This window comes from Gymnoscopelus microlampas (assembly GCF_963454915.1).
Source record: "Gymnoscopelus microlampas genome assembly, chromosome: 15".
In the NCBI taxonomy this organism is placed as follows: domain Eukaryota; kingdom Metazoa; phylum Chordata; class Actinopteri; order Myctophiformes; family Myctophidae; genus Gymnoscopelus; species Gymnoscopelus microlampas.
The window spans coordinates 17371563-17394847 of NC_139952.1; the positions used below are offsets into that span (position 1 = coordinate 17371563).

The following is a 23285-nucleotide window of genomic DNA, read 5'->3' on the forward strand; positions in this document are numbered from 1 at the left end:
CAGCCTATGGGGCAAGGTGAGGAGGAGGGGGTACTGTGTGTGTGTGTGTGTGTGTGTGTGTGTGTGTGTGTGTGTGTGTGTGTGTGTGTGTGTGTGTGTGTGTGTGTGTGTGTGTGTGTGTGTGTGTGTGTGTGTGTGTGTGTGTGTGTGTGTGTGTGTGTGTGTGTGTGTGTGTGTGTGTGTGTGTGTGTGTGTGTGTGTGCGCACCACACGTGTGTATGAAATATGCATGACCATCTTGAGTGCACCATGAATGTTAATGGGGACGCGCAGTTGTGCTGAGAGAGTTAAAGAGAGAGGCGAACACAGAGAGAAAGACCAAAACAAAACATTGTGAGGTTGAGAAACGGTAATATGTTTACATCTCCTCTCTTCTCTCATCCTTCTCTCTCTCTCTTTCTCTCTCCCTCCATCTCTCTTTCTCTCTCCCTCCATGTCTCTTTGCCGTTCTCAATTCCTCTCTCCTTATAATTCTCTGTTCTTATTAACTTTCCTAAGTCCAAACTGCCTCTTTCTGCTTCATCTTGCCATCTAGCCTCTCTCTCTCTCTCTCTCTCTCTCTCTCTCTCTCTCTCTCTCTCTCTCTCTCTCTCTCTCTCTCTCTCTCTCTCTCTCTCTCTCTCTCTCTCTCTCTCTCTCTCTCTCTCTCTCCCCTTTCCTCTCTGCCCCTATTCCCCTTTCGCTTTGTTTTCTTTCTCAATCTCTCTAAGAGGCTTGATGAGGGTCTTAGCACTGTTAGTATGATGTATCATGCACGTGGAAGGAATTACTTTGTTTGTGTATGCGTGCCTGTGTGTGTGTGTGTGTGTGTGTGTGTGTGTGTGTGTGCGGCTGAACGTGCTGTGTCTTAATCCATCAGCGGAGCCTTGACACACTCGCACACACACAACCACACACACACACTCTTCCAATGTACTCCATGCACCCCACATTCTTACTGTGAGAAATAGGCCTACTACTGAGTGAACGCTGTCTTAACCCATTAAGACCTGGAACTGTGTCATTTTTTGATTTGAGCTAAAAAAGCATTATTTTACACTTTGGGCTATTCAAAAATAGCAGATATACAAGCTCATAGCGCAGCACCGAGTGCCGCGCTACGAGCTTGTAGATCTGCTATTTTTGAAAATTTGTGAAAATGTGTGCAAATCTTTGAATATATATATTTTTAATGCGAACATTTTTAACTCAAATCTTTGCTTCTGGGGGTCCCCGGAACTACATATTTTGATGGGGGTCCGTGGCCAAATATATATAATTTTGGGGGTCCTTGACATGAAAAAGATTGATTTTCAGAAAACTGTTGGGATTTAGGCGACATGTAGAATCGGCTTCAGGTCTCAATTAAGCTCTTTTCACATGGGTAGCTAGCAACGCTACACGTACTCGCTTGGATCCGCAGGGTTGCACTGCTCTCTTCATGTGAATAGACACTAAACGCAATTAAACTCTTGGCGGCAGGGCGCGTGCATGACACAGGCACGAACGGGACAGTTTCACGGGATTGCACCCGCTTGTCGCTCCGCCTGTCAGATTGCCCGCAATACCTGCCCACTCGCCTCTCACCGAAAATGAATTACTAGGCACGTCAAGCCCCCCCCCCCCCCCATGTGAAAAGACCTGCTTGGCTGGCCTCCCTCTGTATTACTATCCTCCAGGATGTTTGTTATCAAGTAAAGGGCCCCTCGCTCTCTCTCTGTGTCTGTCTCTTTCTGTCTCTGTCTCTCTCTGTCTGTCCGTCTGTCTGTCTGTCTCTCTCTCTCTCTTCTGCTCTGCACACACAGAACTCTCTCTCCAAACACTAGCTCAGTTTGAATACGTTTCAAAATATTCACATAGTGTTCTGGTTTTATGTGTCATGTGTTTCACTTTTTCACTGTGCAAATAGCCGAGGTCCAATCATGCACCCCTCATGAAAGTTCTTTTCAAAGTCTTACTGAGAAAGAAAGAAATAGTTTTGCACTCAATGTATCCTATTGCTTTTAAACCGCAACATTTGTTGAGTCTACATGTTGTGTTGGCTCTGTCTAGACATATTGATATGAGGCGAATAACAGATGCTATTTTAGCAGCCTGGCCTAGCCGATCTTAGCCTTTTTTGGTGTTGAGTCAACCATGCAGGCAAAGCACAGGAATCCTGGCAGTCTTTTTGTTAGCTATCTGAAATGAAAGTTTTGTTCTTTTTCAGCAGTGGCCAGAAGCCAGCTATTTCCAAGACACTGTCAGACCAGCCAATTGAAAAAGAAAACAGTTTTGTTCCCAATTGACAATCTAAAAAGAGATTACGTCTGTTGGATGCAGACAACAGCACAGGTGCAAGTGTTTCAATCACTTATTTGCTAACCAAGGTTTTTTTTCTCCCTCTCTCTCTCTCTCTCTCTCTCTATTCTCTGCCTGGGCTCCAACCAACGAACGGAAATGGCGTTTTCTACTCCAATGGCTTTGGTTCCTCTCTCCTCTCGACCAATGGGACACTCGCCACCGTCCGATGATGGGGCTGCTTCCTGTTTCCAAACATCGTGGTGGCCAACATCGGGCTGGTGTTGTGTGCATGTGTGTGTTGTTTTTATGTATTTATTTATTTAGATTGATCAGCCAATCGATGGGGATCCACCAAGGAGCTCCGCCCACCTGCGTTGCCTGCCCTTCTCCTCCTCCCCCCCGCGGCCTCCTCCTCCCCGTCTGCCACTCATCTTTCCACCCTGCCATCCAACCCTCAATACGTAACTCCAATATGACTCTGGAACTCACGGAGTGGTGTTCTATATGGATTTTCACTGCTTACAATAGACAGTAAGAAGAAGGAGGAGGAACCTCGATGTCAAATAAGCCATAAACTACACACACACGTACACACACACACACACACACACACACACACACACACACATACACATACACATACACATACACATGCACACACATATACATGCAATACGCACTCTTAATACCAAATAAAGTAGTCTGATAGTTCCGTCAGGCAGGGCCACGCACACACTCATACACACCAAAAAACAGAATCAGAATCATTCACAACACATATACACACCCTTATACACACGGAATGTAACTTGCACTCTTCCTGTGAAAGAAGAACAAATGGACTTCCTTCATTTTTCTGGGATAACTACTCCTTGGATGGTTGGTTTATTGTTTTGTTTTGATCTCTGGGGGGAGACGAAGAAAAAACAGTGAATGGAGGATTTAGACATCATTCGTCATATTGGAAGCTACCTTTCTTCTGGAGGAGACCTTTTCAGAGAAAGCAAATTGTTTTGAATCCCAAATCGTTTTGCAACGTGACTCATCATAGCTGATATCCTGGTCTGGGTGATATTGTTTTTTTCGTTTTCGTTTTTTTTTATGTTTTAGAAGCTTTGACTAAGAATACTGATCACTGCTAAATCTATAAAGAAAGGATCTGTTACTCTTCTTTATTTGGATGTCATATCTCGGCCTTTTTGAGTGTTAGTGGGACCTAGTCTTAGGTCGTTACCTTCATTACCTCAGACGGTGGTGGAAGAGGATCCGTTATTAATCGGTTCGTTTTATATTCAGAAATTCTATTTTAATAATACGCCTTTTGGTGGCGTTTTGCCGTTTTTATTTTCCCACCAAAACACCAGAAGTTATAGCTACTTTAGAAGTATTTGGAAGTGCAACTATGAGTAACGTTAAGAAACTACAAGTAACTTACCACTACTAGCCTCTAGGGACAGGGGTACTTGCTTTGCTAACTGCTAGCTTTAGTAATTGTTCTCCATTAACTACTAGCTGCTGTTCTGATCTTTGAGGAGGGGCCTTGCTTTTTGTTTTCTGCAGTTGCAGCTACCCCCCCCCCCACTCCTCGCAGAGATAACGCTAGTAGCATCCATTTTTTGTCAAGGACCCGAACATTGTTGCTGTCGTTCGGGGACGGGGCACGTTTGTTTTCCGTTGCTTGCATGCCCTCCACCATGCCTCCCCAGAACACAGAGCCTGACGCTATGCAGGTCGGAGCTCTGGTGGCTGGGGTTAATGGCAAGAATCCTGTGGGGACAGACGGAGAAGAGGAGACGGGAGGATCAGCGAGAAGGAGAGAGAGAGAGGGATCAGGACGAAAAAGACGAGGAGGAGAGGAGTCGTTGAGCGAGGTGTCGATAGACCGCATTCCCTTGAAGAGATGGGTGATGCACGGGGCGGTCATGTTCGGCAGAGAGTTCTGCTACGCCATGGAAACGGCCCTGGTGACACCGGTACTGCTGCAAATAGGTGAGTGGACAGACCCCACAACACAAACACACAGGTGAAAGCGAGGAGAAGAGTACACACACTCCACAACACAGACAAACGCCAACTAGTAGTCTAATTGTCACAGTGTCACTCAACAAATGTAAGGGTAACAGTCATTTTCTTTTAGATCATATGATGAAGAATACATTTGCTCAAATACTTAGTTTCTTTGAGAATGATTGTTCCATATAAAAGTAAATCATACAACTCTTATTATTGTTGGATGAGCTCTTTTCTCTGTCAGTATCATCCATGGAACTGAATCTCTGGGAGAAATTGCTTCACTGGCCATAAACCACAAAGTTATGTGTGAATGTTTGAACACACATGTACCTTAAGTACACTCTCTTTTGCTGTGTAAGATTGCTTTTGAGATCTGTGCATACTTGGTTAGTATCAGATATCTTATAATAGCCTTCTCTTGTGCTATTAATGTGCACATAAATGTAGAATTTATTGTCATGCACATTTAGCTGGCTTACAGGGAGACCTCTTTGCAGCTGGCTACATGTGCTGTGTTCTAGGCACAGGGTACCCTTGATACTGATGGCCTTTCACTAAATGTGTCTGGGGATTAGCTAGCTAGCACCATGACGCACCTAACCCTGGACACTCAAGCACGCACACATCTAACACACACACACACACACACACACACACACACACACACACACACACACACACACACACACACACACACACACACACACACACACACACACACACACACACACACACACACACACACACACACACACACACACACACACACACACACACACACACACACACACACACACACACACACACACACACATACACACTCACCACCAACACCTTCCTCATGAAGACAGAGAATGTGTGAAAAGTCAAAGAGGGAGAGTGAGGAAAGGAGAGAGATAGGAAAAGATGGACAGAGTAACGGAGCGAGAGAATAGGAGGGAGATAAAATGCCAACGCAGCTATAACCTTGTTTACTACTCAACCAAAGTCATCTCTCTCTCTCAGTGGTGTCTCCTAGCTTACATAATAAACATGATTGAACATTCCTGGCCACTACTAAAGTATACGACCCCTGGCTGCCTCACTTTGGCCGTGGACAATTGTCTTCATATCATATCTCTGATGTCTGATATATGATTGGTCAGAAAATGCAGAACACGCTAAGTTTATTGTCTCCGCCAGGCCGAAAGGCATGGCGAGAGAGTATGTTTTGCCCCCTGTCCGTCCGCCCGTGTGTCCGTGTGTCCGTCCGTCCGTCATTCTGTCTGTGGACAGCTAATCTCCGGCACCGTTGGCTTGCTCGCAGTGAAACTGTGCACACACACTCCCTGGATGCCACAGCAGAACCTCTGCCCCAAATCTTTCACATGGGCCTTTTTTAGCGCCACCAGGAGGCGGATTTGTGCAAAACATATTTTTTGACAATACTCCTACAGATTTTGTCCAAGGTTTGTAGGAGTGCTCAGTTTTGAACAAAATGCCTCAAATCATAAACACAGCATGCAATTTCCTTGAAATTTTGCATGTATATTTCCACTATGCCAAGGAAGAAATGCCACTTGAAAATTTTCAAATCAGCTTCATGGTGGCGCTATAACAGGCCGATTCGTGTTTTTACCTATAACTGCACCGATCTGTGTAAAACTTTGTAAGCGCACTCCCTAGAGGTCAAGGAAAAACCTTTGCCCTGCATTTTTCACATCTGCCTTTTATAGCGCCACCAGGAGGCCGACTTATATAAATCATTTTTTTTATATTACTCCTTCCGATTTTATCCAAATTTCACGCAAATCGGTACACATGATCTCTATAGTCATGTGATCAAGACGGATGTGTTTGATCTTTCATATTCCATCCTGATTGACTAAGATTGTCATCTAAAGTTTGCAGTAGTGGCTTGTTTTGAACAAAATGCCGCAAATCATGAACGCAGCGTCCGATTGCGGTCAAACTGCACGCACATTCACACTATGTTGAGGAGCAAATGTCACCCTTTTCACATTGGCCTATTATAGCTCCTCCAGGAGGCCGCAATAACCTACCTGACCTGGCGGAGACCTGTGCTCCGAGGAGCACTTTTTCTAGTTCTATTTCAGATTGTTGTTGAATGACGAGTGCTGTTCACTGTGGTATGATGAACATGGTGAGATGGTAATTTCCTGTAGTCTCATAGCAACAGCAGGAAGCACAAGTATTCCTCCAACCACCCCCGACCACCTGCTGGGTACTGCTCGCTTCAAAAAACACTGTGAGGTGGAAGCAGTTATAATATTCCTTGTTTATCATCATCATTTCTTATCCTCACAGCCATTATCAATTTAACCACTTAAGCCTAAGTTATACTTTGGCTATTCGAAAATAGCCCATCTACAAGCTCACAACACTTTGCATGTTGTGAGTTTGAAGATCTGGTATTTTGGTTAATTAAGTGGCTAAAATGTGTCAGTTTGTACACTTACACAGTTAATGGAACACCCTTGATTTTGCTGTGTCATGTGTATTGCAGTTTCTTATCTGGTATTACATTTGATTAGGCTGGAGGCGCATTGTGTGTTATTTGCTCTAATTTCATCCCAGATTTGGCTGCCCATGCCTGTTTTCTAGTTTGAGATCTGTCTGAGAGTGTCTGAGATTCTGGCCCATTTTCTGAGGCAGAGTTGGCACAGATTAAGATTCTATCCACCAAAACCGATCAAACCAAAGGCGGCACCGGGCTGAATCACTGGGATGACTCACGCTGACTCATCGGACCACAATTTTGGTTGCCAGTTTTAGTTTCTCAACCAAATGTTTGGCACCCAAAAGTGAACCGTGAGATTTTATTATAGGGTCACAAAGATCACATTTATTTGTGAAATTTAGGGAAAGGGATTATTTACTGGTTCTGTGAGAGGGGACATTTCTTTACTGCGTTCACCCAGTAGATGGCTTGATCAGATTGCTCTGAGCACACGAGGGGGAGCTCTTAGGCGTTAAATGCCTTGCTCATAGGACACTTCGATACGTAGACAGGGAGAGCCTAGGATCAAACTGGCGACCTTCCAATTCCCAGACAGGCTATTTTTTTATTAATGCATTGAATCTCAACTAAGCATTTCGCACCCAGTGCATATAGAGTTGAAGAACTCTAAATGTTAATGTATTGTGAAGACTCACAGGATGCATGGCAACTATTGACCTCTAGAGCCTAAAGACTGCCTCTTTGCTTTTTTATTAGCGCAGTAACTATTTGCGGTAGTTGGCTGGTGCTCTCACCCTGAGTAATAACAATGTGTGTGTAGCAGATTGAGGTGTTGTCCCCTCAACACAGGGGTCATTTATGTGTGCGCTTGCGTTGCAAACATCTTGGCTCATAGATGTTGTGTTTACACAACCCAGCGAAAGAGGTTGGAGGTGAGGGATAGTTGTGTCCATGTCCTGAAAATAGGCTTAACATATCTTAAATTGTATTTCTCAGATAGATGTAGAGAACAGAAATTCCAGTTAGAATGTCTTAAATTCTTTAAAAAAAAGTGTTAAAATGCATAAAGATGTTTACGTCCAATTTTACACACAGTTAAATGAACACTGAGTAGTTTGTAAAGAGAAACACTCAACCCAATCTTTGTTCTGTTGTTTCTGTTCATTTCACTGAATAAATTGATCTTCAGCTGTATTAAAGTGGTCTTACATTGTCTTCTAACCTAAGGCCTTAGGTGGAAAGCATACGAGTGTCTGAACTGTGTCTGACAGATTTGCTGTCAGACAGCTGCCATTAAAATTAGCATTCAAACGTCCTCTTTCACCAGGACTCTGATCGCTACTGGAACTTTATAAAGACTTTACAACCGACTCTGCCTGTCTGACTGGTTGGCAGGCTTTTCTGCCTGTTTGTCTGCTTGTCCATGTTTTTGTTCATCTCTCTCTCTCACCTCTGCCAAAGTTTGGTTGTTGCACCTGTTCCAAGTTCCTCCAGAAAATAGACTCGGCTAAATGACTTAATGTAGTCTAAATGGAGAGGAAAGGGATTTAGTCAAGGGTACAGGGAGAATGGGCAGGGGGGTAAAAGACAGGGAGGACAGATGAAAGGAGTGGATGAAAGGAAAGACGGAGAGAGAAAGAGGACAGGAAGAGGAACGTTACCGTGGAGCAAGTGTGATGAAGTGATGAGCAGTGTGTTTGTGTGTTGTGATGTAATCAGCTCTTTTTGGTCAGGACCTGGAGCATGCTACCTTACATAACTGCTCATGCGTTCTTGGAACCAAGGTAAAAGCAACCCAGAGAGGATGGAACGCTACTGACCATGGTCGGGATTACAAAAATGACGTCTGATGTATACTTGTCCCGAGCCTAAAACTCACAATGCGTTGCAATGGAACAATCTGGTATTGGTATTTTCAGTGCAGGACACTTGTCGTACAACAAAGTATGAATTAGGCATTAGGGTTCAAATCGGCTTCCATGTTCACGTTCCGTTTGCTCTGAATCAGAGAAGGATTTGCAATACTGAGTGCTTTGTGCTCTGCATAAACCAGTAATACGTGCATTTTGTTTACGCTTCGGCCTTCTTAGATTTACCAAAGCAGCTTACCGTCATCCATCTGGAAATGTTGTCTCTATTCATTGAGGTTGCATGCCTTATGGCGTTGAATTGCCCCGTTAAGGCTCTTTCTCTTGCAGTGATGGTGCATACCTTACAGCAGGGGTATTCAACTATATTAGGCAGGGGGCCTGAAATTACTTCAGGTTGGGGGGGTTAAGGAATCACACAGAAAAGAGCCTGTGGGCCAAATCAGTTGAATATCTAGGCCTTACAGTTACCCTGTTAGTTTAGTTCTCTTTAGTGCTTAGGCTCTGAGTCAACATGTTGTTAGTCCCTTTCCCTTGCATTGAGGTTATATCATATGCCTTAAGGCTTAAGGCCTTGTATCACCCTGTTGGGCTCTTTTACTTGCTATCTCCCCCTCTTTCTGTTTTATCAGGTGGCCTGTTTCCTTGGCTAACCTTCTCACTCTCTGGCACTGTGTCATCTGGCAGCAACACTACGCTTCCAGCTAACTTATGGTCTACTGACTGGCAGCATGTTGGGTATATATGTCCAACATACTACTACCATATTGCTTTCAGTCAAGGTTTCTACTTTAGCATTCTTTATTGTGACCCTGATCAGTGGTTTTTAACTCTTGCCCAGGAATATTACCCCGAATGCAACTGTTTGCATTTCAGCCATTCATTGCTGACCTGGGTGACCAGGTGAATGCCAGGTGAACTACACTGTAGATTACAAACAAGCAATTACACAATTACAAATACTGGCCTAGACGGAATCACTCAAGTTTCTTGCCATAGTGCTGTGTGCTTATCCCACATGTATCGGACATCTGTCCAGAAACAGGACTAAGACCCTGTTTTTACTGGAAAGCTCTTGAGGATTCTGAGTGTTCATTTAACTCGGAGAGTATAACAACAGACTCTTTAAATTAACTCTGGATTTTGCTGTGTTGGGAAGCTAAGAGGCAGGCAGCCATCAGGGGAGGTGCAGTAGAGAATTCGGGAGGAATTTTATTCTCAGCGCTGCAGGTACAGTACATGTGGTTCAGGAGATGGGTGCCTAGCCTACACTATCTCGGGCCTCAGCCAGAGTGAATTTGATCAACTGGCAGCTACAGTACGGCATGGTCCATCTAGATACGCAAGACCATGTTGTCCCATCTATTTATGTGAACAGTACTTGGACTAATCTTTCTCTAGCGAGCATGATGCTGCTGTTGGTGTGTGCCAGTATGGTAGCTAGTTGTCTAATCCATTAAGTGATCCTATCGCGCTACTGTAGGTTGTCTAATCTAGACTCTGACCTTGGAGCCTGTGTGTGACTGGGTTATATAAACCAGTGGCTTTAGGTCAGACACCGACTAATCACCATAATCTTTCCCTGTCATTCAAACACTGGTACAGAGATGGATGGATGCAGGCATGGATGGATGGATGGATGGATGGATGGACAGAGATAGATTAATAGAGATGGTTATATAGATGGATTGATGCATGAACAGATGGACAGATGGTCTTTAAGATGGTTTAAAGAGGCGATGATACAAACTATGTTGGAGACAGAGCTGGAAGTGAGAAACTGGGAGATGGTGTATCCCATGTGTGAACAGTATGTGCCTGCCGAGCTAGAGTCTTGGGTTGCATTTTTGTGTGTGTGTGTGTGTGTGTGTGTGTGTGTGTGTGTGTGTGTGTGTGTGTGTGTGTGTGTGTGTGTGTGTGTGTGTGTGTGTGTGTGTGTGTGTGTGTGTGTGTGTGTGTGTGTGTGTGTGTGTGTGTGTGTGTGTGTGTTAAACCAGTCTGGTCAGTGAGTTATTTAAAGCTTTTTTTTCTATTAATAGGCCTTTTATATAATAGCTGCAGTAACCTTTAGTTATTTATTAATATCCCTACTATGCATACACTGTGCACATGAAGCACGATTCTTTATTAACCATACTGGCATTGATGCAGTGTTTGGGTTGGCTTGGGCAGACTGTGTGTGTGTGTGTGTGTGTGTGTGTGTGTGTGTGTGTGTGTGTGTGTGTGTGTGTGTGTGTGTGTGTGCGTGTGTGCGTGCGTGTTCAGTGCAACACTATATGGGCCAGTTATGTGTTTGCTAATCGGGGTCAGATATGAATGGAATGCACAGTACACAGAATGTGCGTGTGTCAGCACCCGCACCACCACAGACCGACCTACCCACTCACCCAGCCGGGTGAGGTCATCAAAAACAAAACAAAAAAACCCACCACAGTGCTCTCAGGTGATAACACTGGACAAAGAAATGTAGCGCTGAGCACGCTTTACAAACACAGGTCGAGTCCATATCGGATCAAGTAAACACCTGATGGGATGCAGAGTGGGCATGTGTGGTTCCATAATAATAATGATAATAATAATGAATGACATTTATATATCACGTCTTTTCATATACAGTATAAGAATTCAGGTCAAAGTGCTGTACGATACAGCACAAAAGAAAGAAAAATAACAAATTAATGCATTTTAAAAAAGGAGCAATCAATTTAAAACTAAAACATAATTGTTCAATACAACAGAATCACCTTATAAGATGCTATTTAAAAGCTAGATTGAGAGATGGGTTTTCAACTGATGCTTAAAGATGTGTACTGAGCTTGCCTCCTTGATTTCTTGATGTAATGTAGACATTTTGTATGCAGCATCACCAATTATTTTCTGCATTTTGATTGTAACCTCCAGTAATCCAGCAGCAGATGACCTGAGTTCTCTTGGGGGCATTTATATTGTCAGTGAGTCAGTGAGGTAGGCTGCACATTATGGTCCCAGGATAAGTTCCAGTCTCCGAAGCAGATGGAAACCTTTTCAGGCACAAAATCACTTGATGAGAACCACCATTGCTTTTAGAATGCATAGATTAAGTCAATGTTTTAATATACAATCTAACAAAGAATGATGACAATATGATACCACATAATACATACATTGCACTGCTATTCTTTAAAAGAAAAAAAGAAAATAATTACAAGCAGGGGTGGGCATTCTGGGCAACCTTTTTGAGCACAAGACCACAACTCAAGATCATACGGTAGATCTTCAAGACATGGTTAACCACCCCTGTTGTAGAGAGAGACCTGTTGACTCTGGAAGATCAACACCTCCAACTCCTTACATAATATCAAGCCTATTTTTTAATTAATTAGTATTCCCACAACTGCATAGTTGCCAAAACATATTATGAAACCATAAAAACAATGTTTTTCATGTGCTACTCAATGAAACGGACACTAGACTATTAGCATAACACCACACACAAACACACACACACACACACACACACACACACACACACACACACACACACACACACACACACACACACACACACACACACACACACACACACACACACACACACACACACACACACACACACACACAGAGACACACACAGACACACACAGACACACACGCGCGCGCGCACACACACACGTGCACAGAACCTAGTAGAGCCCGAGTTCAGTAATGGCTGGCCTCGGGGCTAGTGTGTCTATTTAGTGATGGAGGGAATAGAAAACATCTGTTCTCCCCCAACCCCCCCTCCCCCATCTCTCTCAATGACACCCTCATTCACTGCTTTCAAAAGGACACGCAGCTGAAAGCCTGCATGGATGCAGAAGATATTGACAGACGGGCACGCTTTGAAACCGACCCCTGCGTGCTATGATCAATTAATTAGTTGATTTGACAGGAAGCTGGCAGCGGGAGGCAGCAAGGGCTGTCAGTAGGAGCAGTGGTGGACAACTTCTGTACTCAAGTAAATTTTCAGAAATTGTCAACTGTCAGAATTTCTTTTTTTAAATAGTGAAAATAGCAGATCTACAAGCTCACAACACGCCGCACTGCGACGGGTTGTGAGCTTGTAGGTCGGCTATTATCACTATATTTGAAATGGGGCTTAAGTGGTTAATTCATAATATATTTTTGTATGTTTTGGTCCCAAGAGTCCCTTCCTAGAAATGTAGTCAAACATTGAGTGAAAGTCATCAGCTTGCAAAAAAAATAAAACCACAAAACAAATACTCCAAAAATGTACTTAAGTACAGTACTCAAAGTACATTAACATCCTGTGAGAGAGGCTCTGTGATAGGTCAGTCAAAAACCCCGCCTTCCTGCTATCAATCAAATGCTCACATTTCATGTGACAGATGGAACATACATTATCAGACAGATGGATTCTTATGTAAATACATTAACACTCAGATGGATACTTATGTAAATACATTAACACTCAGATGGATACTTATGTAAATACATATAAACACTCAGATCACACTGTCCCTGTGTACAAAATATACATTCTTTCAATCTTTACTCTCCTTCTCTCTCTCCCTTGCTTCCTCTATGCCTCCCTTTCTTTCTCTCTCTCTCTCTCTCGCTCTGTCTGTCTGTCTGTCTGTCTGTCTGGCTGGCTGGCTGGCTGTCTGGCTGTCTGTCTGGCTGTCTGTCTGGTGCAAGTTACAGACCGTTCACTGGAGCTTTTATGCATTTACCCCAATGAAGAGCAGAAAACATGGATTAGCAGACGTGAGATCAGATTTGCACCCACATCACACACACTGTACTGTATATGTTGAGCCTTGTCCCGCTGAGACTTCCCTTGCAACCCCTCTATCTCTCTCTGCTTCTCCCTCACCCAGCCCCCCCTTCCCTCCCAGTAAGAGGTACCTAGTTGACTGCGGCAGTGTTACATAACATTGCTGACTAGCAGCAGCTGCTGTGTGTGTGTGTGTGTGTGTGTGTGTGTGTGTGTGTGTGTGTGTGTGTGCGCGTGTGAGGGTCTAATGCAGTTTTAATGCTGCCCTTTCGTAGGATGAGTGTGTGTTTGTGGGGGGGTCCTTTGTACACACATACGGTATAAGGGAGAATATCCATCAAGGTGCATTTAATGGCTGATGCACAAACTGTGTGTGTGTGTGTGTGTGTGTGTGTGTGTGTGTGTGTGTGTGTGTGTGTGTGTGTGTGTGTGTGTGTGTGTGTGTGTGTGTGTGTGTGTGTGTGTGTGTGTGTGTGTGTGTGTGTGTGTGTGTGTGTGTGTCATTTGCACGCTTTAATACCACCCAATGGTCCACCCGTGCGCTTGCATAAATCATTTGCAAATCTGCTTAGATGCTGCAGTTTTGTTCTGTAATGACTAATGAGCTTTCAGCCCCAGTGGATTCTTATTTATTTGCTATGACACATTTTTCAATATTTCAACGCCACTTTCTGAGATGAAGTCAATATTTAATTCTTGTAGGCACTATGCTAATGACCTTGGTGTGTGTGTGTGTAATTGATGTCTTCATCCATCTCTTGTTGCTAGGAAGTGCTGTGACTCTTTTTATTTTTAACCTCGTCTTTCTTTATCGTTACATTTCTCTTTCATATTTTCCCTGTCTTTGTCCTCATCTCACATCTAATTTATTTTTATTTTCCTCTCTCTCTCTCTCTCTCTCTCTCTCCCTCTCTCTGTATCTCTGTCGCTCTGTTTCTCTCTGTCTCTCAGTCTCATCTTCCATAAAACATATCAATGCATGCACTGTCCATCTGCTTTCTTTTCTTTTCTTTTCTTTTCTTTTCTTTTCTTTTCTTTTCTTTTCTTTTCTTTTCTTTTCTTTTCTTTTCTTTTCTTTTCTTTTCTTTTCTTTTCTTCCTCTTTCTTTCTTCCTTTCTGACCATGCTGGATTACTTTCTTTCTTTCTTATTTCTCTCTCTTCTTGAAATGCACCTGACTCAGCAGTGCTGGGACCCTCTTTTTCTTTCTCATAACCACCTGCTTCCTGCTTTTCCTCTATTACTCTCAGTCTCTCTCCTTCCTTCCTTCCTTCCTGACTTCTGACCTACTCTCACTTTTTGCATGTTTCTTTCCCTTTCCCCCCCTCCCGCTGTCTTGCAGCGTTTCCCACGTCTCCTCAGGATACCAGTCGTACTCTGCAGTGTGGAATGAGCCTATGGTATCTCATTGTTTTGTGTTTATAGCTTGAAGCGAGTGGGAGGCAAGGAGAGATGCCGAGAGATGGACAGAATGAAGGAATGGTGATGGGAGGGAAGGTTTTATCAGTTATTTTTTACAGAGGAAAAGACGGACTTATTCATTCTTTTCATGTGCTTTCTCAGACAAGTTCATATAACTCTGAGATGGTGAAAAAGCACCAAATGGTCAGTTTTAACACTTAAATGACTGCTCAGGAAATTATCATGGCCTATGTTACTTTCAAGCCCTCCTTCAAATGTCTAACCCAAGATATTAGAATTCAGCAGCTGAATACCCCCCCCCCCAACAAAAAATAACATAAATAACCATTATTATTAATAAATATACAGTAATTATTTTCTGAAGAGGCCTTATACTGTGCTGGAATGAACGAGACACACACACACACACACACACACACACACACACACACACACACACACACACACACACACACACACACACACACACACACACACACACACACACACACACACACACACACACACACACACACACACACACACACACACACACACACACACACACACACTCGGATGAATGAACAGCCTGTATTCTCACAGTCTCACACATTGAGGTCCATTGTGTCTTTATGTGTGTGTGTGTGTGTGTGTGTGTGTGTGTGTGTGTGTGTGTGTGTGTGTGTGTGTGTGTGTGTGTGTGTGTGTGTGTACACCTTTTTGTGTGTGTGTGTGTGTTTGTGTGTGTGTGTGTGTGTGTGTGTGTGTAGGTAGTAAAATGAGTGCTTTGATGACAGATGGAAGCAGATTGTGAGTTTTGGTCTTCCCACGACCAGTCAGCTGTGCTGGTCAGACGGTTCACACCAACAGCCTCACATTATCTTCCTGTCTGCTTCACCTCCTTCACCTTCTTCACTCAACTCTCTCCTCTCCCCTCTTCTCCTCTGCTCTCCTCTCCTCTCGCTTTGTAACCACATGAACCCGAGTGTCCCCATTCTGGGCACGTGATATTCGTGATAATAGGCCAACATTTGCTCAAAATAGGTGAGCATTCTGCAAAAATAGGCGAGCATTCTGTGAAAATGGACAATCTACAAGCTCACAATGTGTCCTTTTGCACCACATTGTGAGTTTTTTGTTGGCTATTTTAGGTGAAGGGATTTGGTGTTGATGAAAAAGGAGGGGACCAGGTATAGACCCCTGGGTGATATCTCTCTCTCTCTCTCTCTCTCTCTCTCTCTCTCTCTCTCTCTCTCTCTCTCTGTCTTCCATCCTCCATCTCTTCTTTTATGTCTCTCTCCATCCCAGGTTCCCCCTTTCTGCCTCTTTCTCTCTGGTTCACTGTCTACCCCTCTCTTTCTCACACTCTTTTCCCCCCTTCTCCTTTTGTACTCTTGTAGATTTATTTTTCTCAGTCTTCATCTCTCTCTCCGTCTCTCCCCCTCATAGTAAATGTTTCCTGCTTTTCACTCAGTATTGTTCCACATGCGTATGTGGGAACAGAGCCGTGGCCTTTATTTTTCAAGGTGTGTTTGTGTGTTTTGTGTTCTCTGTACTGTGTGTTTGTGTGTGTGTGTGTGTGTGTGTGTGTGTGTGTGTGTGTGTGTGTGTGTGTGTGTGTGTGTGTGTGTGTGTGTGTGTGTGTGTGTGTGTGTGTGTGTGTGTGTGTGTGTGTGTGTGTGTGTGTGTGTGTGTGTGTGTGTGTGTGTGTGTGCATTTTGTATGTATTTGTGTGGGAACTATTTACTCAAAGCTGTTTTCCTGTTTTGATGTTGACAAACCTTACGGACAGACAGACAGATTCCTATCTGCTGCTTTGTCTCCACTTTATGGCTTTGTTTGACGTTTAACATAGTGGCTGTCAGTTTATGAACACTGTGTGTGTGTGTGTGTGTGTGTGTGTGTGTGTGTGTGTGTGCGCGTGTGCATGCGTGTGCACACGTGTGCACGCGTGTGCACACGTGTGCACGAGCGCGCACGGTGTGTATGCTCGTGTTGTGTGTTTGCATAATGTGCGTGCATATGTGCTGTGTTCACGTGCCTGGGTGTTTTAAACCTTTAATTTTTGTGCACACACACACACACACACACACACACACACACACACACACACACACACACACACACACACACACACACACACACACACACACACACACACACACACACACACACACACACACACACACACACACACACACACACACACACACACAGGTGCTGTGTCTGTGTATGTTGGCGTGTGAAATAATGAGGGGGATAGAGGGAGGGAGAGATGGAGAGAGAGACAAAGAGAATAGGGCTTTTCTGGGATAAAGAACAAACCGGTTATATTTTATATGAACAAACCCCAGAAGAGGAAGTGCTGTATGAATGACCTGACCATTTTAGGAGACAGGAAGTGGAGGTGATGGAGTCTCTGTGGTTACAGGGTTCCCAAGACCTGGACACTACAGTGACAAGAGGTCAAGCCACGGTTATGGCCCACAGCGACCCGTACAGTAGTGTTATAGTTAGGCCTGCCCTGTCACAATTATTGCATAATCACCTAATCGCAATTATTTGAGATAATCTCAATTATTTTGCATAATCATCATAATTATTGAAAAATGTTCATAGATTCTCAAATAAAATAAAAAAGCGTGTTGTAAGCTTGTAGACATACATTTCTTTTGGTTAAGTATAGTTACTAAATATGTCAGTAATTTCTTTGTATATTAGTTATATTTGTCATATCTGCCGTGTGAAACCTTTGTTTACAAAGCTTAAAAGCCAAACAGAAATGTAATGTTTTTTTTACATGTTCCAATGTTCTATCTACACAATTAAATCGTTGATATTAGATGTCACGATCATGACAGCCCTAGCTACAGTGGCACAGGACAATAGCAATATCGCCTGTTGTACTGCTGTGCTCCCATTGGACTGTGCATTTCAAATCTTCTCTTAAATCTCACCTAATTGCGTTCCAGTTCAAGGAATCACATTTTCTGCCCCAGTACAGCCCAGTCAGAACATAAATGACACTCTTTCCATGTTTAAAGAACCAGAACCAGATGCAGACTGCAGGCAAATCCAATTTGCTTCTCCAATCTGATCTTTAGGACTGACTATCCACACTGTGATTTGCCATGTGAAGTGATCAGATTGGATTTTATTATTTTATTTGATTCCTAACCGATTAACATTGGTTGCTGTGGTAAAGAGAGTGAGCTTGTAGATCAATCAGGCTTCAGTGCCCAAGCGTCCAAACTGAGATACATCTTTAGAAATCGGATTTGAATCACATTTCAAACCACCTAGGAATGTGGTTCAAATCTGTTTTTTTTTGCTGTTCAGACTTGATAACACCTATCTCATTCCAATCTGGATAGGCCAAAAATCGGTTTTAGGCTGCTACTTAGCCTTAGTCTCACGTGATGGTCAGATCCACCGTCTTACGTCATTAATTCCAGAAACGGGAGGGTCTGAATTAGAGCGCTGTATCAGGGTCCCACGGGACTCGACGCAAAGGTTGCGTGAGCGGGCAGTTTTTGAAATGCCAGCCTGTGTTGCAGTCCATGGTGCTGTAATGGCTGTTTCTCTCGCTCTCTCTCTCATTCTGTGTTTGTTTGTAATGTTTTTGCGCCCAATGGAAATAATACAGGATTATGCAGGGCTAGACGATAATATTGCAGGATATTGCGGGACTTAATGGCACTTAAATGATGTATGCGGGCGGGAGCAGCGGTCAAAAATGAACTGCAGGTGGTCAGAAATGAAAGAGGCGTGGGCGGGAATGGTCAGGAGTGGAACTAAGGGCTCTAGTCTGAATCACATGTCGAATGTCTGGGTTTTGCCCGAGAAAAACTAAGATAAGCCTCTGATTGGCTGGTGCTGAAGCGGAAGTCTGTAGTCGGTCCGTGGTTGGTCAATTATTACAACTTGTCCATACCCGTGGGGGGATATGCACACTATCACCACTACACCACCACTTTTTAAAAGCCATTTAAGATTTAACTAGGCTACGTTTGAACTTAGTGCGTGAGGTGGTGCAACTGGCTCCTGGGCTCAAACTGATAATGAGACACAATATTTGAACATTAAAGCAGTTCAGCTCCAAACAAAATGCTAGGCCAATAAGGCTATATGAGGCCAACATGTGACAGTGCATTTCAATGCAATCCAAAAATATGCACATTAGCATAACACATTTGTCACAGTCAGTCACAATTTCACAAATAGCCCTAGAATATTAACCTGAGTGACAGTAATACGTTTAACAAAAAGGACAAAAAAGGACAAAACATTCTGTACGGCTGGATATTTAGTGCATCATTATACATCTGGTGTCCTATAACTTGCCAAACAAAACCTGGGTCAGGCTTGACAACAATATTTGAACCCTTCATGGGGCTTAATATCCACAGATATTAAACATACAATCCACAAGAATCCGAGATTGAACCATTAGAATTGAGTGCGTATGTGTTAGATTGCGAAAGAGATGTGCGATCTGGGTGAATCTGGGAACCAGCTTGACTTCTGTGCCTGTCTGAACTGTGTGTGTGTGTGTGTGTGTGTGTGTGTGTGTGTGTGTGTGTGTGTGTGTGTGTGTGTGTGTGTGTGTGTGTGTGTGTGTGTGTGTGTGTCTCGCCTCATTCAGCTGACAGACTCGTCAAACCAGGTCAGCCTTCACATCTATTCAGTCACTCTAATTACCTTTTCATTGGACTGCGGTGGAGGTGGGCTCTTGCTAATCATATATGACAACACAGAGCTATTGACATTCACCACAAACGAAAGAGCCTCTTAATAAACTTGAAACGCCACTTCCTAGTTCCCCCCAGGATTCCACAGAGAAAAATTCTTGATTCCGCGGAGAACAATCCTGATTCCGTTGAGAACAATCCATGATTCCGTAGCTTGAAAGTTAATATTCCACTGACATTAAAAAACAGCCTAAAATTACCAGTTATGAAGCAAAAATAGATTTGGTTTTGATAATCAAGTAAAAATCCTTCATGAAATGGATACAATTAATTGTAATACCATTCTAAAACACTGTGGAACCTAGTAATTGAGACGATGTTGCTGGTTATAAAATAACAATTTCTTTGTCCCACATTTTCAGCGTGTGAAAGAAAGAGGGGGATAGAGGGACGGAGAGATCTTTTTGAAGATCAGTAATGTTTTGAGAAGTGACGGATTTAGACTGTCAAAAACATATTGGACAACATCTTGAATACTGGATGAAAGTGTAGCCAAAACTGGTGGGCTGGTGGGTACCTGATTGGAGTGTATACAATCAAAACAGGGTATACAATCTAAAGTATGAAACATTGACCACTGAAGGATTACTGTTATGTACAGTCAGTGGTGGCTTATCCAACGGGCTTGAGGTGCTGAAGCACAGGGCACCAACCTTGGGGGGGGCACCAAACGGCGTGAAAAAATAAATAAACGGCGAAACCCCCCCCACCCCCCCACCCCCACCACGAAGGGTTAATCCGCCCCTGTGTACAGTATGTCCTAAGATTACATACTGCGTGTGCGTGTGCGTGTGCGTGTGCGTGTGCGTGTGCAAGAGCAGAAGTTACCATCTTCTTTGTGTCATGGTTTTTCCACAGGCCTGTCCTAAGACAGGACCAGTGTCTGGTTTCAAGTAGAAAGATGGGACACAGTAGAGTTATATAATTCACCCATTTTCAACCTATCTTCATATGATTGGTCATCACTAATGATCATTATAATATGGTACCATTTCTGTCTACTCGCTCTGTGTCTCAGAGGGCTGCTGTGGACAGTTCAGAAACCTGCCTACCAGTGACATCATCGATGGGGAATCCAAGCTAATTGAAACGGCAAGCTTTCTATTCCTGGAACGTTAACATGCTATAATGGAAGCCATTGTTCTCGCGTTAATAAAAATAGATTTAAAAAAAAAAAATCTTGTTTGGAAAAAGTAATCTGCCTAACTATGATGTCCCTGGTAGGTGAATTTCTGAAGTGCCATTTTATCATGAGCATTAGTGAGGAGCTAAGGACCAATTATATGAAGATAGGTTGAAAATGGGTGAAGTCGTCCTTTAAAGGTCACCCAGTTTTGAAATGACCATATGTGATATTCCCACTGGATATTTTCTATTTGACACTTTTGACACTTTGATATACACACACACAGTCACTTGAAAAACTATTTTTGGGCATGAAAAGGGATTAATGGAAAATTGTGTTCTGTGATTAATCTGTTATTGTAAGTTGCATTTTATGGGACCTTCAACTTCTCTTTTGTAAACTCCTTCCCAGTCCAGACGTCACACACAATTATGTGTCATCATGTGTCAAGTGCTCTTGGTCAGAAACAACAATAACTCCATCTCCAAGCTTTCATTCTTTTTTTGTCTTGAAGGGGAGAGTGGAAAGGCTCATTCATACTTTGTCAAACAACTATGTCACCTGACAGATGTATATACATTCACACACATATATGTGCTGGATATATATATACAGTACTGTATACGACAATACTGTGTATATATATGCAGTAATTGCAGTTTATACTGTTTATATGTGACATTTCTTTAAGAGTTAGATAGGTTACTATTACAGGATAACAGATACTGTATGAAATGTTGGATTGATATGTTGAAAACACAGGCAGAGACAGTGGTTGAAAACAATGCCAGGAGTAAATTTAGATGATCTGGAAAGTCATTTATGATTTTGTGTGTTATGATTTAAATCATATTTTTGCAAATGAGGGCCTGAACCCCAGGTTCGAAACGACATCTAGACTATGGTAATTAGTTGAGTATATTTGTGTAGATGTATAATTCACACAATGTCAATGTGACAGTCCTTCCCATTCTCATGAACACAATATCTCAGAAACACCTGGAGGGAATTGCAATATACTGTATATGGCACAAACATCCACTTGGACTCAAGGATATACTGATTAGAATTTGGTGGTCAATTGTCAAAGGTTAAGCTCGTTGTGACCTCAGAAATGACTTACCTTTCACCCCAAAAAAAACCTTTAATTAAATTCCTTCAGATGTGGACAGACATGGATGTAAGCTGCAACTTGTTGGTGGAGGCATACAACCCCGATGCGATGCGGTATTTCTAGTTAATGTTGATGCCATAAACAAAAACAGACATGCAGGGTTGAAGTCAAATGAACAGGACATGAAGCACTATGAAGTCATTATCTAATGCATTACAAACACACTAATCTCTCAAGAACAGATTCCGACCTGCGGTGGAATCTGTCGGAGCGGTTCGTCCTAACCAGTGCGCATTGGCTAAAAGTGGGCGTGCCTTCAGATCAGGAAGTGGGCCGCGCTTTACCCAATCAAATGTAGTGGGCGGGATTCACGTGTCCATCCACCATGATCCACCCTCCCCCCCTCGAAACTAGCCGAAACTAATTTAACAATAGCGTCCTCGGAGCGGACAAAACCACGGAAAGATATTCACATTTTAAATTACTCTTTCATCATAGAAACAAGTGGGCTTATAACCAAAACCATCCATGTTCTCTGGGAGAAGTGGTGTTAGTGTTCCGTGTAGAAATATTGTTAGTGGGAATGAAAACATGGTCGCACCAACCGGAAGTGATGCGCTATAGGCAGACATGAAACCGGTGTTTCCCTGCGCTCTAGTCTAACATTATACTCCTGCCAGACTCCACAGAATATCAGAAAAGCAGAGGTCGCTGTTTTTCATTTTCTGTGGGGTCTGGCTACGCGAGACTACAAACACACTGGACGACCTGTTCTTTGACTTGATAAAAGCAAGGTCTCAGAGAGAATCTTCATCGAATGTTGCAACTGACTAACTGACATAACTCATCAAATAGTACTTTAAATACAACAAGGGAATTTCACTCTGGATCAGAATGTTATTCATGCCACCTAGCGATTTAGGTGTATGAAAGGTGCTGTATAAATAAAGTTGCCTTGCATTGCCGTGACATAATTTAGATGTGAGGTGTCCTGCTGGTTCAGCCGGCAAATGTGGCACTGACCTGCTTGCAATGTTCTAGGTTGGAATCCAGCTCATAACCTGTGTCAAATGTCTAACCCTTGCATTCATTCATGCATTTTATTTGTACACATAATCAAATTTAAATTGTGGGTAATCTATCTAATCTAGCACACACAGGCAAACACACAGATACACTCACACAAACAAACCTTTTCTCTGTCAATTTTCACTGTACAGTCAGGAGAAACGGATATGCCCTAAACTATTTATCTCTCTCTCTCTCTTCCCTTCCCAGGTCTCCCAGAGCAGTACTACAGTTTAACCTGGTTCCTGAGTCCTATACTGGGTCTGATGTTCACGCCTCTCATTGGATCAGCCAGTGACCGCTGCACTCTGCGATGGGGGAGGAGAAGACCTTTCATACTGGCCCTGTGCATTGGAACACTACTGGGAGTGGCACTGTTTCTCAATGGATCGCTTATCGGTGGGTGCCTGTGTGTGAGTGATTGAGTGTGTGAGCGAGAGAGAGAGAGGAAATGAGGAGAGAATGA

At 43.2% G+C, this 23285-nt stretch overlaps 1 protein-coding gene across 1 annotated transcript in view; it reads left to right on the forward strand.

The window, feature by feature from the left end:
* The window catches only part of LOC311061128 (solute carrier family 45 member 4-like), a 55042-nt gene that overhangs the window by 17328 nt on the left and 14429 nt on the right, over nucleotides 1–23285 (forward strand). The window contains exons 3-4 of the mRNA XM_084079673.1: nucleotides 2587–4251; nucleotides 23030–23218. Of these exons, the coding sequence (XP_083935799.1) occupies nucleotides 3945–4251; nucleotides 23030–23218 (496 nt within the window). The 5' untranslated portion in view covers nucleotides 2587–3944. The remainder of the gene's footprint in view (nucleotides 1–2586; nucleotides 4252–23029; nucleotides 23219–23285) is intronic.